This window comes from Zychaea mexicana, assembly GCF_025766255.1.
Source record: "Zychaea mexicana strain RSA 1403 chromosome Unknown BDB00scaffold_23, whole genome shotgun sequence".
Taxonomy (NCBI): Eukaryota; Fungi; Mucoromycota; class Mucoromycetes; order Mucorales; family Lichtheimiaceae; genus Zychaea; species Zychaea mexicana.
The window spans coordinates 172,211-190,736 of NW_026516686.1; the positions used below are offsets into that span (position 1 = coordinate 172,211).

An 18,526-nucleotide genomic window follows, 5' to 3' on the forward strand; every position below is an offset into this window, starting at 1 on the left:
TCAATATGAGTAGCTTTAGCAATCAGGAACGATATCTGTTATTCCAGTGGTAAACCAATTGTTTATTAGCCGATGTACTATGCTCACTGTGTGTATAGCCTCAGATACTTTGACCATCTCGCTATTTTTCCTCCGTGGCCGGGCTTCTGACCATCATACGAGCGAGGTAGTCAAGTCATGAGTGTGGCATATCAACGACAGCTCTTGCATGTATACGTAGAAGAAATGTGACGCACAGATGGAAAGTACGTGTATGTCGTGATAACAATTCACCTTGAGCAACAGAAAAAAAAGTTCCCCTCTCTCCGACAGCAGCGCACACACGCACTCAGCACTCTTTCTCTTTCTTTATGCCACGACTATACGACGAAGAACCACGGTCCATATTTATTATCCCCAACCCATTCCGTGCACTTTCTCATAAAGCACGACAAATTGGTGTCTACTCATCAGGCATTTTGGTAATAATTCTTTGAGACAGACTAAGCTATTCCTTTGTTTTTTATGGAACAATTATCTTATTCATTATCTTTCCGGGATTCTTATGTTTGCAAATAGTTTGCGCTAGGTTGGTGGGTATTCATCGATGCACTCATCATTTCAGCACAATCGGACACAGATGCAAAAGCCCACATGGGCTTTGAAGATTGGGTATCTGGTATATTGTCGACATTGGGTATGGTTGTGTAAGTACAGAATTTTTAAAATGTGTGGGGCGACATATGCAACGAAAAGGGGGGGGGAGGTTGGCCGTATGTTGAGAGAAAGAGCTCAAAAGACAAAAATACTGACTGTGTGTATGGATACATTGTGCAGAATCAACTTGATTGACAAGTCACGGTTACATGGAGATGCATATGAATATGCAGGCAGCAGCCTGGTGTGGAAAGCTCGTTTGTTTCTATTTCTTGGATTTGCATTGATAGCGGGCGGATTTGCGGGATCTTTTGTAAGTTACGATGACGATAAACGCGGAGGAGTGAAAAGTGTCTGCAAATCCCGCGGATTGGAGCTAAGAGAAATTCGGGATATTATATAGTGCGTCCTGATTATCAAGTACATTGTCTATTTCGAGTCTGCTCAACCATACACATACTATGGCGCAGCGATTGTCGTCCAGTGTGGACTAATAATGATCAGGTGAGGAACTATCATTGCGAGCGAGAATAGGAAGAAGGGACGAAGCTTAACAAACGTGTACTGTGTGGTTGATATCTATCTAGCACGGTGGTTCTTTGGATTGCACAAAACACGCAAGAGGTAAGGCGTCATTTTTTATTGTATGTAAATTTCTTTTAAGGTTGCACTCACACGTTTTGTGCGCACACACACACATACAACAGGAGTTCGAGTACAATATGCGACTCTAAGAAACGCAATGGATGCGTGTGTGTGTGTGTGTGTTCGTTTTGCTGCGTCTGGAGATGATCATGGTTATCAATAAGAATAAAAAAATAAAGGGGGGGGGGGCCACAACAAGTTATATTACCCTAAGGATCGACGTAACAAGATCACGCAAGACACATCACACACATCACACACCGAGCGCACAGAGTATCCAATAATACACACACACACACACACACACACACTCGCACTAAAGGTGGAAAGGGAGGAGTAGAAGAATAGGAAAGGAAGCAAAAGCACATCACGTACTAGTAATAATAAAAGGCCCACTGTGTCATCAAAACCCTTTTTTTTATATCGCCTTGTGTTACATGAATTCTCTCTCTCTCTCTCTCACTTCTTTTTCGCGCCTCTGGACCTCAAGGTTCTCCTTTTCCCGTTTCTCACATCACTTTTTGTCTTCTCATCCCACCTTCTTTTCGTCTTTTTTCTTCCTTCTCGCCCTAGTAATTGGACGGCCTGTGATCTACATTGAACAAGCCATTCCCACTTTAAGCCCTTTCTCCCCCTTATTTTTAACTGGTGTAGAAGCGAACACATAGTGCACACACGACACTACAACCTTTTATAACTCTTGCAAGTTACATGACCGCTCATACTAGCGTAATGACGGATCGACGCAGTGGGATGATCCCGTCGTTGGGCTATCCACAGACCAGCACGATCGTCAGTCGAGCAGTGGCTGCTGCTGCTGCAAACAACCACCACCACTCCACTCGACGCGGCGGCAGAAGCTCGAAACGCTATTCCGTATCAGCGTTCTATTCCATGGCAGCTGAACAGGACGTCGAAGTCGAAGACGAACTGGCACAGGGTTAGACTCGTAAAAAATAAAGAAAACGTTTGGACACAAGAGGCAACAGCTGTTAAAAACAAACTCTTTTGAAAAAAAAAATCCATATAGCTCAACGTACATTGCGTGATATGAAATCCAAGATATCAGCACAGTCGAAAAAGAACTTTATGCTCGAACGCGATGTCCGGTTCCTCGATTCGCGAATCGCCTTACTAATTCAAAACCGAATGGCATTGGATGAGGTACGTCCAGATCTTGATTGATAGAAGAAAGAGGAGCTTATTGCCATGATTCTTATGATTATAATAAAAAATGGCGTTACTAATTGTTGCAAGTACTGAAATAGCAAAACGAAGTTGCTTCGCATTTGGAAGAACACGACGACGACAACGATGACCATTATCCAGATGATCGAAGAATGCAGCAATATGGGAACCTATTCTTCTTGCTACAAAGCGAGCCTCGCCATATCGCAACGCTGTGTCGTTTGGTGAGCCTATCTGAAATCGACACGTTGTTACAAACAGTGATGTTTACGCTGTATGGTAATCAGTACGAAAGTCGTGAAGAGCATCTCTTATTGACCATGTTCCAGGTACAATCACACAAAACCTAAAAAAAAAAATAATCAAAGAGAGAACAATAGAAACCCGATTTAAGAAGGGTGGGAAAAGAGAATGAATACAGATTAACTCAGACTAAAAAAAAAACCTTCTTTCAGAATGTGCTTGCAGCCCAGTTCGAGACGACAGCAGAATTCACGTCGTTGTTGCGAGCAAACACACCCGTATCACGCATGATGACCACATACACACGACGCGGACCTGGCCAGTCGTATCTAAAGTCTGTTCTGTCGGACAAAATCAATGATCTGATTGAACGAGAAAATTTAAACTTGCAGATCAATCCACTCAAGGTAAATAAAACAAAGTTCCGTGGAGATGCCAACCGCAGCTTACAAAGAGGATACTGACCCTGTGCGGTGTTGCTGAAACTACAAAGGTTCAAGAGGAAATCATTGAACGTGCGGAAATGGAGAGCGGGGGCGAATCAGGCATGACCAAGAGTGCATCGGCTGAAGAGGCTGCAGCTGATCCAAACGTCAAGGCATTGATCGAACCTCGTCTACAACGACTCATTGACCTTGCCAACTCATTTTTGAGCACCATCATCAACTCACTCGACCAAGTGCCCTATGGTATCCGGTGGATCTGTAAACAGATCCGGTCACTGACGAAACGCAAGTACCCTGATGCCAGCGAATATGCTATATCGTCCTTGATCGGTGGATTTTTCTTTCTACGTTTTGTGAACCCTGCTATTGTGACGCCCCAAGCTTACATGCTGGTTGATGGCAATCCGAGCAATCACGCGCGCACAACCTTGACCCTGGTAACATATCCATAAATCACGCGCTTTTTTAGATGAAGAGTCAAACTTACACGTGATATGTTGCTGCTCCACCAGATTGCCAAAATGTTACAAAACCTTGCAAATAAGCCAACGTACGCCAAGGAAGCATACATGATCCCCACGAACCCATTCGTCGAAAACAACAAGGCACGCATCAACAAGTTTTTGAACGACCTATGCGAAGTAGGCGATTTCTACGAGTCGTTGGAAATGGACCAATACATGGCACTTTCAAAGAAGGACATTATGATCAGCATCACGCCCAACGAAATTTACAACACACAAGCGTTGCTTCAACAGCACATTGACATCTTGGCAGCAAAAGAGACGGATCACTTGCGCATTCTTGTGACAGAGGTAGGCCCGGCGCCGCCTCAAGTCCCTAGAAAAGACAACAAGCCTATCGAGCTGCCGTTATTTAGTCGATGGGAGATGCCTATCCAAGGTAATGCAAATGAAAAAAAGAGGTCTTTTTAGTAACGTCACACAAACTTTTATGCGGATTTTTAATAATCATTTGCTTCTACACTAAAAAGATCTCACAACGACGCTCATGTCGGAAAACAATATTACACAAAACGATATCTTGTACATGGAGGCCAAGGCTATTTTTGTACAGTTGATCCGTTCGCTGCCACACCTAGCACGCAAACCATTGAACTTGCAGCGCATCGCTGAGACGGCTGGTACCGCCAATGACGCCCAACTTGTGCGCAAGGGAATCAAGGTCAAGGAAATGTTACGGGAACTCGAAGAAGCGGGTGTCACGGATCGACGCGACGGGTATCGGTTGCTTGTTGAGGAAATTACACAAGAGTTACAGCACCTTGGCGATCTGAAAGTCAAAGTGATGGAGGAAATGCATTCGCTCGAGAGCGTCTATCAAACGATCCAAGATCACAACAATTATCTAAAGAGTCAGCTCGAAAGCTACAAGGCCTATTTGCAGAATGTCCGCATTCAGAGTGGTGGAGGCGACAAGTCCAACAAGAAGCAGGTCGGCATTGGTGTCCAGGTCACCGAGGGCAAAGTCAAGCAAAAGGTTGGCAAAACACATATGCAGGGTCCTGTCAAGTACACGCACCAGCAGCTTGAACGTGAAGGAATCATTGCCGAGACTGAGGTGCCAGAGTATAGGTATGATCTGCGCTAGAAGTGGTAAACAAAAAGGGAGTTGGGTCTCTCTTTTGGATGAATCGCGCTAAGCCCTTTTTTGCTTTCTACTAGACGGAGCAACATTTTCTTGACAATCTCGTCCCCTATTCCAGGGACTTTTATTATATCGTTACACTATAAAGGTAGAGTCCAACCAACATAAAAGGAGCACATGTATCTGTTGCCATGGGGTTGCCATGAGACTAAACTAACTTTATGAATTAAAAAAGGTCGAGACAAGCCCATTCTGGAAATCGATCTGAAATTGGATGATCTATTGGAGAAGCAACAGGATAATGTGCACTTATTAGACCTTGAATACATCAAACTGAATGTTTCCAAGACGCTGCAGCTGCTCACCAAGACATTCATGGCCAAGAACAAGTAAGTGTTATTGCTGGCCCAAAGCAGATGATGCAACTGTGATCTGACATGATACGTTGGCTTAATCTAGAACCGGCTTCTTTTCCTAAAGTTATCTTCCTCTAATCTTCTCTACCCATACACACATTCTTCTTTATCGCTCCAACTTGCCCGCCCCCCCCTTTTGAATACCTACAAAAATTCCGTCATACTCCATTATTTTGTCGCCATCATGCAAAAACCCAGCAGTTAGTATGCTTCCTGCAGACAGCATAGTAGTAGGAAGACTTAATCACCATCATCACCACTCGCCCCCCCCCACCTCCATTACTACTCCAGCACCGTACCCCACCCCTCCGTATATATACATTACAAAGTACATTTTTGTTTCTATGACTATTTTAAGATCTTATTTCATATTCAACGTAAAACAAAACAAGAGACTTACGAGCCCACAAAAAAGAATGCTTATAATTACTATTATTGTTAATTTATATATATATTTTATTCATCAAAAGTATTACATTTGGAAACTTTCTCCTCTCTTTTGAACTAACTGTACAGAAAAAACAAAATGAATGACAATGCAAAAAGAAGTTGAGCGGAGAAAAAGTGGCAGTCCTTTTCTCTTTTTTTCTTTGGGTTGGGTTGGATGTGAGGGGGGATATATCATAGCAATAAATTTATGATCTTCTGGTCTTCTTTGACATCTTGATTTTTTTAGGTTGGAACTGTTTGTTTTCTTTAGCAATGATCTCGTTTGCAGATACATTCTTGCGCTTCTTTGACGAGTTTGCGTTCTTGATGCTGACGACTGGTGATTTGCTTTTGCCCTTGTTCAAGGCTTCCACCTGCGCTTGAGCAGCCGACCAGTCCTTGTCTTCGCCACCAATTGCGTACTGTGACAAATCCAGCTTGTCAATCATCTCGCGCTGCTTGGCCTTGAGTCCATCGACAACTTCGTCACCAGCTTCCTTCAGTTCATCGTCCATGGACTGCTTGAGCGGTCGCCATGCTTCGTCATCCTCAATATCCCGCTTATCCTTGGTACCCATCATTTCCTCGTCTTCTTCGGCAGCTGCAGCTGCTTCAATCTCCTTTTTCTTTTTCTTCAGCTCCGGCGATTCTTCTTCGATAGCGTCGCTCTGGACCTGGGTAAAGTGTTGGCTGACCTTGCGCACAATCTTGACGAACATGGCAAGCACCTGGTTGCTAGCCAGTGACAGTTCCTTTTCCAAGTCTTCAACAGACTTGCGCTGAAGACCAATACCCATCAAGATGGAGCTTTGGACACCAGACAGCTTGACACCAGGGGACAATTCGCCGCGGAAGTACAAAAAGGCAACAGTAGGAATCAAATCGAGAATAACGTGGTAATCAAGCATGTTGTTCGAGTACGAGTCCAGACGCTTCAGATCGTAAGGCGAGAAGTGCATGTCCAGGCGGGTTTTGGTGATACTGTTCGATTCTTGGCGACCGTGATGTGCTGCCTCAAGCACGCTGAGTGCATTGATGACTGGGAATTCACGGAATTGGTACGACAACAAGCTCAGGAAACGTCTGGAGAAATCACCAGCAAACGCATCCAACCAAGCTGCACTTGAAAGACCTCCTTCCAAGGTGTTGACCATCACACATGTATGCTCGCCAGTCAAGTCGTTGGCCGTTTGACGGACATACAAGGGCACAAAGCCGGAGCGTTTCCAGAACTTGTGCAAAGCGGGCGTCATACCGTACGAGACACCGAGGTAGTCAAGACGGGGTGGTCGTCTTTCGCTCAAGTTGGTCAAAAGAGGAGGCATCTTGAGCGGATCACGGACCTTAATTTGATCTGTCTTCAGGTCAGCGTTTTCCAGTTCATCGTCTTCCACACGCGTGATGGTCTCTTCCTCATCGTCACCCGTCGACTCGCTCAAACTAGACATATCGCCCTGGTAGTACGATTTCAGGAGCTCAAGAGCGCGCGAACCGTAACCCATGTTGGCATAATCGGGGTGAGTGGCGATACGAACGACACGTGCACCGGACAAGCTTGCAAAGTCATCATCTTGGAACTGTTGCGAGACGAGCCAAGGAATCATGTCACCGGCAGGACGCTGACCGCGCGAAAGCGAGTTGATGACGGTCTGGCGCGAGATTTCACCTTCCAAACAGACTTGCACGACGACAAGTGGGTCCGGAAGGCTCGTGCTGGCATGAGCCATGGGAGGAAGAAGCACAAACAAATGGTGAGCTGGAGCATCACTCATGAGCTGCAAATCGTTGGGCGAATTCTTGTAATGGCTTGCAACATAGAGTGCCATCATGCGCTGCAGGAATGTTTCGCTGACAGGATGGTAAGAGAAAAGTGTGTCGCGGTTGACATAGTACAGCTCGCATTCGGAAGGATGCGGGCAACCTTGGATGTTCTTGGATATGATTGAAGCATCCAAGCACAACAGCTCGTTCAGCCACTTTTCGACAGGATCGTTGGGTCCGTAACGAATAGGTTCCTCAAGCTTGATTTCCTTGAGTGTGCGACCTCCCAAACCTTCGGTGTCGTCGATTTGCTTCTTGGCAACCATGTCACGACCCACCATCACGTTCTCGCCCGAGGCATCCTTGGCAACGCCACCCGTTTTGCCAACGAAACCGCGCGACTGCTCACGAAGCTGCTGGATCAACTTGAGAGAGAGAGATCGGCCAGTACCTTCGTAACCGTTGATGGTGGATGCCATGAAAACGAGGTAGGGGCCCAAAAGCTTGCGAACGATGGGCAAGGGAATTGCAGCGGCTTCATCGATCACGAGCAATTCGGCTTGACCGAGGACATGAGCGTCTTGAGGCTGAATGTACTGGATCGTCTGACGATGCTGTCTGAAAATGTTGACGCGGACAATAGCCTTGTTAAACTCAGGGTTGGTGGATTGAACGATATCGTAATCGAGATGTTCTTCATAACCGAGTGCGTCGAATGTCTTGAAGACAAACTCAAAGAGCGTCTTTAGATTCTCGGGGCTCGGCGAGGTGACAAAAATGTTGGAATAGCCATAAGCAACGGCGGATGCCATGGCAATACCGAGAGCGGCGGATTTACCACGACCACGCGCTGCTGTCAAGGCAACCGTACTGCGGAGCGACTTTTCAGAAATGGCTTCGATGAATGTGAGGACAGCCTTGGCCTGATCCACCGTACGTGCACATTTGACCAGCGATCCCACTGGCTCGGTGTCCGCAAGCGACTCCTTCAACTCGTCCAATTCCATTTCCTCTTCTGTCTTTTGTTCCTCGGCGCTCTTAACTGGCAGAGGCTTGACGTGTTTGCCCATGCTGATGGGAAGTACGTTCAATTCGTCGTCGACAACAAGGCAGTTCTCGCTGGAACCCAATGACAAGATGAATCGTTCGTTAAAACGAGCAACGATATCGTTATGAGCTTCCGTTCTGTATCGGTAATGGACATCCTAACATTGAATTTTTTTCGCATAGATCAATGGTAAATTCACTGTTTTTTCTTCCTATATCCATATGGATGCACTACCCATTTTCCATTGGTTTTTAACGTACCATAGCCATTGTGTACAGCTGCTTGAGCGAGCTCATGTTCTTGAGCAAGAGAACAACCATACCGCCGCCTTCAACAGTCTCAATGGTTCGGGCGAGGGTATTGGGCGTGATAGCTTCAAAGTCCTGGAGAATACACATGCCATAGGTGTTACCGAGAATCTTTTGTGTCTCCTTATAGTAGGCATATCGAATATTGGTAACCGTAACAAACAGTTCAAAAGGATCCTCAGTGTTGGCTTCCCGAGTTCCTCGCTTGATCTCCCTTTTGATCTTTGCCTCACGTTTCTTGCGATGACTACACCATGTATGCGAATTAGCTTTTACATATTTTTTTTTTCTAATTACAAGTAGCTGAGTCAATCTTTACCTAGTGAAACCAAGGTCTTTCTTGTAGCACCAGAGTACAGATGGTCGTGAGGTAACTTGAGCTTGAGCCAGCAAATAATGCAGATTGACAACCTAAGAAGAGAATAAAAAACAAAAATTCAAATGGTGTTAGATCAGGGCAACATTAGAGTTTCGATCTGTTCATTGTCGTTTCCGCTTTGCAAGTTTACCTGTTCTTTTCCCTTATCGCCTACAACTACAAAGAATGAGCGATGCTTGGTTTGCACACAGTTCTTAATGAGTGTAGCCACTCGAGAATCGACCACCTTTCTGACCATTGGTTGATTAAGCAAAAGCTGGGGAAAAGGTCAGGACGAAAGTTCAAAAAAAAAATATGCTTGACAGGCTCCCCTCTCCGAAAAAAAAAATGTGGCAAAGCCGGTTTCCTTTTTTGGATGTAGAGCAATGCGAATTAAGAAGTTTGCTCCACTTAAAAAAAATTTGCTTTGGAAAAAAAAAAAACGTCTGCTTTATTTTTCACTTTTGTTCCACTCAAAATGAATACCACTGCTACTACTTCAAACTTTGCTCCCCCTGCCGATGGTTCCGCCGCCCTCTCCCAACGCAAGAAAAAAGGCAAAGTTTAGGCCGATCCTGCAAGTGGCGAAAACGACGAACAGAAGGTACCACAGCTTTACACATCTTATATCTACGCTCAAAGCAATTTCAAAGATAAAGTAGTAACCAAAGTTTAGTTTATAGTTCGAACGAGCCTAAGTATGTCGATTTCCGCCCTGCTAATAGTGGCAAAAAGCAAGTCAAGGACAACAAGAGAAAACGCGCTTCGGACGACATTGGTGAAGACGAAACGATCGAAAATCAAGCGTTGGAAACGATGCGAATCCAGCTAGAGATCGATCGTGAGCGTGTTCTTGTTGCAAAAATGAACGCATACAGCGACAAGTTGATGGCTGAGCATGCGATCATGAGTGTGGATGCCTCGGATTTTCCCCCGTTGCGCAAATACTTTTATGAGACCATGCAAGACAAGATCGTTGCGGATCTGAAGGAGGAGCTGGAGAAGCAGTAGCAAATGGCGGAAGACGATGTGGAAGAAGGCGAAGAAGATGGGTGCGAGGAAGAGGAGCAACAGCAATAAACATTGTTTCTATATCATCATAGCGGAATCACAGGTACGTTCTTAATGCATGATTTTATTCGTCACCATGACGCTCCCAGATATGCTCGACAAGATCGAGTAGTAGTCTCGTATGGGCGGCCTTGTCATGGACTTCCCGTTGACGTTGGTGATGGGGAAGTTCTTCCGGTTGTCCACCACGTTGAATGGATGGCGCAACAAAGAAAGAACAGCTGTCGTAATCCAACTCACACTGCCTTTCGTACCCATCCCGCTCGTGCTCAACGATCATGTTATGCATGATAATGCACGCCTTCGTGATGTTTGCGAGGTGTGATACGTGCCACGAATGTCCAGGCTCCCGGACTATTGCAAAACGCTGTTGCAACACTCCAAAAGCGCGCTCAATGTCCTTGCGGACAGATTCTTGTCGCCGGGCGAACAACTAGATCAACAAGGTAATGAGTTAAATTAGGTAGAAATATTTATATAATAAACAAGCATGTACCTTTTTTTTGTTGCCCACGGGATGCCGGATGGTTTTGACCAATGTGGCCCACGGTGGGTAAATCCCATCTGTCAAGTAATACCCCTTGTTATAATACTTGTGGTTGACAGCTGGGGAGCGACCGCTGATGACATCGTCGACAGGGGGGGACTTGTGCAAGACGTTGAGGTCGTTGCAGGACCCGGGAACACCAAAGAACGAGTGCCAGATCCACGTATCTTGCGAAGCGACGGCTTCCAGGATGACCGTCGGGCTACCTTCCCTTGCCAGACGTGTACATGCCGGCCCAACCCGTGGGGCAGTTCTTCCACTTCCAATGCATGCAGTCGAGGGAGCCAAGCATGCCCGGGAGCCCTCGCGCCTCTCCAAGGGCCAACAAACGTTTGAGGTTTTCTTCGTTTGGGGCACGAAGATATTTCCTCCCCAAAGCACTCGATGATACCCTCACAGAATCTCCATCAAGCACTCTCTTGCTGTGGATTCAGCCATCTTAGTGTATTCGTCAACAGCGTCAGCGGATCTGCCATACGCTAGCATGCGCATGGCTGCGGTTCCTTTGAGGTAAGGGTGGAAGCCGACTTTCCCGGTTGCATCCCGTTTTTGTTGGAAGTACGTGTACTTTAGCTTTTGCACGATACGCAAAAGCAGCTCCCGCTGCATGCGGAAGCGACGTTGAAAAAAATGTCGCATCGTATCTTGGGACTTGGTTAAAATAATCCTGCATAACTATCATCTGAAATACAGAGCGTTGGCGATCCATGACCTTGCGTTTTGGTTTTCTGACGCGCAGGGACAGCACAACGTCTTCTATTTCGGGCTTGTTGGAAGATTCGAGAATGGGAGAAATAATATTTTTTATACAGTCCCTGTCTATCCTTTATTTAAACCAACGACGCGTGAAGTTTAACATTGATTTAACAGCAACCGCTGCACGATATGCCCTGTTATGTTAAATTTGACGTTTTCATAACAGCGACCGCTGTGGGTGCTCTTAGTCTACTGGCTCAGCAGCCAACGGACTTTCCAATAAGCTATACCTTCTAAATGACTGCCTCTAAAGTAGACCTTGTTATATCCATGCTTTTCAAAAATACCTGAACTGTCGATAAATGTATGCCGGGCGTGCAGTACAACAGCAAAGTAACCGATCATACGGTACACCGAACAGTCGATTTTTGAACAACAAGCAATTGATGACAAAATAAGAGTGATGATGACCAATACTAAAGAAGAATGGCGACGCTCAGAAGAATCATGCACACTCAACCCTCTCTTACTCCGATGATCGTCACAACAAACAAAAACACGGTATTTGCAAAATGAATCATCAAACTAAATGGAGTTGTAAAAAAAGATACAGCAGTTGTAAATAGTACATCCGTTCAAGGACAGCACATCGATGGTGTCGACATATTGGTTTTAAAAGTAAGTCGAACAACATATCTATGATACGTCGGGCCACACGGTCCCTCAAAGTGGGTGCTTCTCTGAAGTATGACGCAAGGCTTTCCTATACATTGACTAACAATTTAGGACTGGTGTGTCAATACCGTCCATTCGGGTAGTACATTATTGCTTGTTTTGTAAAAAGAAGAAAAAGATAAAACTTAAACTGAAAAGAACTACTTTTTCCGGATTATCACAAGATGTACAAGAAAGCATGTGTGGCCATGTGCACAAAATAACACAGTAAAAGGATAATTCTACTGCTTTATTATTTTACAAAGATCAGCGAGCTCAGTAAACGCAAAGGGCGAGGTTGAGTGCTATATTATTGGCAAAATTAGAAGGTTTTTTTTGTTGCTGCTGTTCTGGTCAATAAACGAGGAAAGAATATGTAAGAGCCTTTTGTATGACGAATGGTGGTCGTGGAATCCTCTTTTCATACTGTTTTATATGTATTTGGTACGGGTGTACAGCGTTGTGGAAGCTTTTCGAAGCACGCCACCACTAAAAATGTATGTAAAAGACCAATAATGTTACGATTTACAACTGTTGTATGTTTAAGTAGTAACTGCTCTTTACAGTTTCTGTTCTGGTGCTCTTCTTGATCTTCTTTTCTTCAAAGCATCAAACAAAGAAGAAACAGTATTCCAGAGCACTGAGCTTCGCATGGTTTGACCCCCTCTGTCCCACATATGATTAGTGATAGGATTAAGAAAACTTGGCATGGTGCCCATATGCATAACAATGCCGAACGTGTCGGTTATTGCTACCACCGGCTCGACGGTATGGAACAACACTCACATCATCAGTACATTACAAGTCTTACTTATCATAGCTATGAGGTGCACACGGACAAAATCAGATATCATACCTGAGCTGGATCACTTCGCTACTTTCCAGTAGTGGTACGAGGACACAACTACACGTCTGATCTTTTGGAGTGGTTGACCGTTCTAGAGGACAAGTCGGCAGATTGGAGAAATACAACAGCCAAAACAGCGTGGGAGAACTTTGCTACTTCGTCTAAGGATGCACAATCTGCCAAAATAAAACGAAGGCGACCGCTGGCTGTCCCAATTCATCATATTCTCAGACCAAGTTTTTATATTCCACAAAGATATATCAGTTCCTTTCATCGACAGGTCCGCGGTACAGTATTCTATCCTATCATACCTATAAAAATATACATTTTAAACAACAATGTATGTACTCAACTGCTGTTCGCTGCTACTAACTACTGTACTCTATACAGAGCTATTCCAAAACACTAATGTATTGCAAATGCTGAAGCAGATCACACCACGCCATGGCTTTTGCCTTGCCTTGCATCTATACCTCAGCGAATCATCAGGGCTTCCGCATTGTTTATATAATTTATTTTTAGTACAAGTCTGCATAATAGCATGGGGACGTGTTACCTGATATGTTTGATATAAGTGAGAAAGGTACTTTGATGCGCATCATAATACACACGGAAATCGACCAATACTTCTCTCTGTATGTTGTACGACAGCGGACCGCCGCTTATAGCAAGTGTGTGGTTCCCCATTCAGTAGTACCACAGCCCCGATAATGTGCGCGTGATTGCTGGAATAAGGTCAAATTTCCCAAATACGCCATTCGCTCGTATTCTCCTTTATTGGCTTATAGATGGTAGATCACAAAGTGTATACAAGATAACACCCGCGATAAAAAAACATGCTGCTACTACAGTTTTATAACTTAACTTTTTTTCCCTGTTGCGTAAAACTACATGACTTTTATTGCGACTAATGATAGCGACAACAACAGCCGATCAAAAAAGAGGACGACATGAAGAAAATTCGGTGCAGGCTGCATATTGGTAGTGCTTAAAATAGTGGGGGTGGTGAGAAGCATGTGGCTATTGAGCTAGGCTCGTTCACACACTTGCTTAGCAAAGCAGGTTCCTCATTAGAGGGCGACAGTAAACTACCGAATTCATGAAAATCGAGTCCTGGCTTCTGCTAACCACTGCTACTGCTACGTGCTTTATCAACCTAATGCTGCTCCCTTGGAACTTTCACCAGGAAGACAGCAGTTTTTTGTTGCTTATCATTAACTGATAGCAAGATTGTGAACGGGTACACAAACGCACTGGAATAAGACAATTTAGCGCGGACTGGATCTTTTTCTTGTGGTGGTCATCTTGTGGCAAGGATTGTACTACACATGGAGTGCCCTATGGCCGTCCTGTTGTATTTAGACCACTTTAGTAATAGGGCATGCGATCCAACTTTTACAAGTGACAGGAACAGATTGCCTCACACAGGCACACCCACACTGTTTCGTATATACATGATAAGCAATCAGAAACACCTGCTTTTTACTAGATCAAAAGGGAAAATAATCTCACGGCTCTCTTTTCTTCTCTTCTTCCTCTCTCTTCTTTACACTTTTCTTTGACAAACACTGCCCTTCACACTTTTTTTTTGCCTCTATTTTCTAGCCCTTTTGTATCTACGTCATGGCAGAAAACAAGTCGTTCGACGCTAACTACGTCGAAGAAGCTGGTGGCAAGCGTAGTGGCGGCATGGGCTTCTTAGAACAATTCCAATTGCGTTATGCTAAAGTTGATCCAGCAAGCTACTTGCGTCGTCCTGATGAAACCGGAGTTCAGTACTGGGGTCGCCGCCTTGGCACTTTGAAACCTGTCGAGCTTTTGCATGCTGAATACGGTAATACTGAGCTGCGACAATACTTGAATTGGTGGCAACTCGTTTTCATTGGTATTGGTGCCATTATCGGAACAGGTAAAGCTCTTGTTATACTTGGAGAGGGGGCTTAGGTTATGGAACAGTTATATACACCACATATTACACCCACAAGACGGTGTGATCCCCAAAAAACAAAGATTACAAACAAACAGAAACAAGCAAAAATGCATGTGTGCGTGAATAAGAAGGCAGTCCTTTTCTTCTTAATTAATCAAAGATGGCCTTTACTCTATGACAATGTTTGTAAGGTATCTTTGTCCTTTCTGGCCAAGCTGCTGCTCAAAATGCGGGTCCGGCTGTTACTGTTTCTTTCATCGTCGCCGCTTTTGCATCATGTAAAGTTTCGTTATGGCATCACATACATACTTTCCATACGGAACCCAACCAGCACATTACTAACAAAGTCAACGCCGACGATGACGAACGGCGACAATTCAATGATAATATACACAGGTTTCGCCGCAATGAGTTACTCTGAGCTGGCCTCTATGATTCCAGTGTCTGGTTCGGCTTATACTTACGCATACGCAACCATGGGCGAGGTATATTTTATGTTCTAAACTAAGCTTCTATCAGGTTGCTCCTACACTAATCGACTAAACGTAACTTTTTTCTACCTTATCAGTTTGTAGCCTGGATTCTTGGCTGGGACTTGATCTTGGAATACATGGTCGGAGCTGCCACTGGTAACTTTTTTTTTTCACTCGAACCTAATAATAATCTTTTCGCATTAATGCAGATTGTTTAAAACAGTTGGTGTTGGCTGGTCCGGTTATTTTAAGAAATTCTTTGGATTGTTCGGCATTGTCTTTGCTGACAGCTGGACTGAACCAACCGTCATTTGGGATGAAAACCCTGCTCGAATTTATTATGAAGAGGGCCACGCTTTCAATGTTCCTGGCTTTGTTGTTATCATGCTCATCACAATTGTCCTTTGCGTTGGGTAATGTGTTTCGTATTTTGGTCAATACTCTTGCAGGGCATATCATTATCTGCTGTAAGCACACTCTAATATACTTGTTCTTCATTCTAGTATCCGACAATCCTCTTGGGTCAATTCCGTCATTGTCATCATCAAGCTTATTGTTGTCGTCCTGTTCATCTTTGCCATGTGCGGCTTTGTTGACCGATCCAATTATGATCCCTATGTACCGCCCAACACATCTGGCGACTGGCATTACTTTGGTGCTCCGGGTATCTTTGCGGCAGCATCAACTGTATTCTTTGCCTACATTGGTTTTGACTCTGTTACCACCGCCGCCATGGAAGCCAAGAATCCCAAGCGAGATTTGCCCATCGGTATCATTGGCTCGCTTGTTGTAACCACTGTCCTTTACATCGCTTTTTGTACTGTCATGACTGGTGCCGCTCCTTACACTGAGCTCAACACTGCCACACCCGTTATTACTGCCATTGAGGCTGTTGAGGCACGTACCGGTCGAAGCTGGCTTTGGCTCAAGATTATAACTATCATTGGTGCCTTGGCAGGTCTGAGCTCTGTCATTTTGATCATGTTGCTCGGTCAAACGCGTGTCTTTTACTCGATGGCAAAAGACGGACTGTTCCCTCAAGTATTTGCCAAAGTACATCCTCGCTTCAAGACTCCCTATATTGCCACTATTACTGTCGGTTCCATTACAGCTCTCTTGTCAGCTGTTCTTCCTGTCGATTTGCTCGGTAACATGACCTCGGTCGGTACTCTCTTGGCTTTCTTTATTGTTCACGCTGGTGTAATTGTCCTCCGTTTCACTCGTCCCGATGTGGAGCGTTGGTTCAAGATCCCCGGTGGCAAATACTTCTTTATCGTATTTCCAATTCTTGGTATGGTCATTTGCGTCCTCTTGATTGCTGTAGCTGAAGTTACTACCATTTGGCGTCTGTTTGTTTGGATGGGTGTTGGATGGGTCATTTACTTTGCATATGGTGTTCGCCATGCCAAATTGCATCGTGATCCGATCGGTCGCTTTGCTGAAGTACATGCTCATGCTGATACGTCCAAGGAAGAAGTTTATCCAGTTCAAGATTACGACTATCAGCACGACCGCAGCTAGAGATATATACCTCTCGACTCACACCACTTTTAAAACCAACAATCTCCTTATAATACTGTAAGAATCATCTCCGTTGTTGCTACTCCTCTTCAATTATAGATCAGTTTATTCCCCTATATATACTGACTCTTCTTTCATTCTTTACTATTACTTTTATCAACAACGACTATCTCTACTATCTCTCCATGTCTAGCAAACAAAAACATGTAACGTCTAATATGTACTATCATCTATTCTTATATGTACCAAAATATATATTATTTACAAGGTGTCATTCCTATTAATCTAGTGATCTTGAGAATAAGGTAATGTCTGATTCAGACGTACATTTATTGAATAGGATACATTTGCTGTTAATTATCATGGCAATGGCTCGACTTGTGCCTTATACAATATCCGACATAGTTTGTATGTGTCATGGCATGTCATTTGACTTTGGCAGCAATAATTGTTCTATTCCATCAAGAAGAGACATGAGTGGGTTATTACCCCAACTCGTACCTGAGCTACTTCTTATAAACCTTACATATATAGAAGCTGAAAAGTAACTTATGTATACATTGAAAAAAATAACAAAAAAATTGATCCACTTCTTCGCGTTTGACCAGTTCTGTAATATTGGGGGTAATTTCAATTATATATAATGTGAGTACAGCATCCCCATGTAATTGGATCGACAGAAAAAGATGTGGTATTACGACGTACCTTTGGGTTGGCTGGATCAGTATTCAATTCGTCGATTCGCGTACTACTGCTGCAGTTTGACTGTTCTTCCACATTTTTTCCTTCTTCTAACTGTGGATCCTCTGGATTATCTTGATTAAACGATCCCATCTGTTGAAATTGATTGTCGGAACTTGTAGAGAAAAAGAAAATAAAAGCTATGAAGTTTATAGCTTTTTATATCTAATTGAAAAGTCACTTCTCCGGAGAGTCGCGTTTGACAGCTATAATGATTGTGTAACCTGGAAAAAAGCTGCAAGTTCAGTCTTTGCCATGAATTCTCCGAAAGGTAAGAAACGAGCCTGAACTTTGCCGCAATTGATGATATTTCTCGTTAGCTAAGGTAGATTCACTGTACTTCAAAAATGCTCTATAGTACATTAATAAGGATGAGGCCAGCTTCTTTAGTACTAGTAAATATTATAAAAATAAAGACACCATGAGTTAGTACAATACATAGTTCAGAAGCTGCTACAAGCTTTATTGATGCTTTCTACAGTAACGGTCGTCACGGGTTGCAAATGATCAATATACGGCTGAACAAGATTGTGAGACCTATTGCTAATATACTTTAAATGTAGCTATAGGGGGCGTCACTCAGTTTTCCGATATAGATAAATCATACCAACTTTTACTGGGGTTCTTGCCGCCCCTCTTCCTTGTATAAACACTAGCCTTAAGTATAACACTGCACTCTCACTCGTTGCTATGGAAGCGAAGATTGGCATATTGTTGCGTCAGCAACGTAACATCTCCATTTCCATCCATATGAAGGTATAGAGATTCCAACGTTTCACTACAGCTGCGAAACAGAGGCATGATATGTCTGGCACGGACATATGGAGCGTAGTACTGAATGTGCTCGTCCTAATATTACAGTGATCCAATCGCTTACTATGTTTCAACTCAAATTTCTTT

At 44.0% G+C, this 18,526-nt stretch overlaps 5 protein-coding genes across 5 annotated transcripts; 4 read left to right on the forward strand and 1 right to left on the reverse strand.

Annotated features, from left to right (window-relative positions):
• Positions 1-251: 251 nt before the first annotated feature.
• BDB00DRAFT_815659 (uncharacterized protein) lies at positions 252-1,644 on the forward strand. Its single transcript, XM_053122922.1, has 6 exons — positions 252-461; positions 559-686; positions 817-949; positions 1,040-1,140; positions 1,224-1,260; positions 1,344-1,644. Exons 1-6 carry the CDS (start codon positions 351-353, stop codon positions 1,368-1,370), a joined length of 537 nt encoding a protein of 178 aa, XP_052981318.1. The 5' UTR covers positions 252-350; the 3' UTR covers positions 1,371-1,644.
• Positions 1,645-1,719: 75 nt separating this feature from the next.
• BDB00DRAFT_815663 (Rho GTPase activation protein) lies at positions 1,720-5,610 on the forward strand. Its single transcript, XM_053122923.1, has 10 exons — positions 1,720-2,221; positions 2,312-2,445; positions 2,550-2,798; positions 2,925-3,119; positions 3,206-3,595; positions 3,671-4,061; positions 4,153-4,753; positions 4,844-4,914; positions 5,002-5,155; positions 5,226-5,610. Exons 1-10 carry the CDS (start codon positions 1,993-1,995, stop codon positions 5,242-5,244), a joined length of 2,433 nt encoding a protein of 810 aa, XP_052981319.1. The 5' UTR covers positions 1,720-1,992; the 3' UTR covers positions 5,245-5,610.
• Positions 5,611-9,380, reverse strand: BDB00DRAFT_815665 (GNAT acetyltransferase 2-domain-containing protein). Its single transcript, XM_053122924.1, has 4 exons — positions 9,238-9,380; positions 9,048-9,139; positions 8,681-8,975; positions 5,611-8,577 (listed from the first exon to the last, which is right to left on the reverse strand). The coding sequence occupies exons 1-4, from the start codon at positions 9,343-9,345 to the stop codon at positions 5,818-5,820; spliced, it is 3,255 nt and encodes a 1,084-aa protein (XP_052981320.1). The 5' UTR covers positions 9,346-9,380; the 3' UTR covers positions 5,611-5,817.
• Positions 9,381-14,350: 4,970 nt separating this feature from the next.
• On the forward strand, positions 14,351-17,197 carry BDB00DRAFT_815680 (amino acid permease-domain-containing protein). Its single transcript, XM_053122925.1, has 7 exons — positions 14,351-14,870; positions 15,083-15,169; positions 15,288-15,376; positions 15,460-15,520; positions 15,588-15,777; positions 15,868-16,942; positions 17,079-17,197. Exons 1-6 carry the CDS (start codon positions 14,585-14,587, stop codon positions 16,883-16,885), a joined length of 1,731 nt encoding a protein of 576 aa, XP_052981321.1. The 5' UTR covers positions 14,351-14,584; the 3' UTR covers positions 16,886-16,942; positions 17,079-17,197.
• Positions 17,040-17,499, forward strand: BDB00DRAFT_268359 (uncharacterized protein). Its single transcript, XM_053116727.1, has one exon. The coding sequence runs from the start codon at positions 17,194-17,196 to the stop codon at positions 17,431-17,433; it is 240 nt and encodes a 79-aa protein (XP_052981322.1). The 5' UTR covers positions 17,040-17,193; the 3' UTR covers positions 17,434-17,499.
• The last annotated feature ends 1,027 nt before the right edge of the window (positions 17,500-18,526 follow it).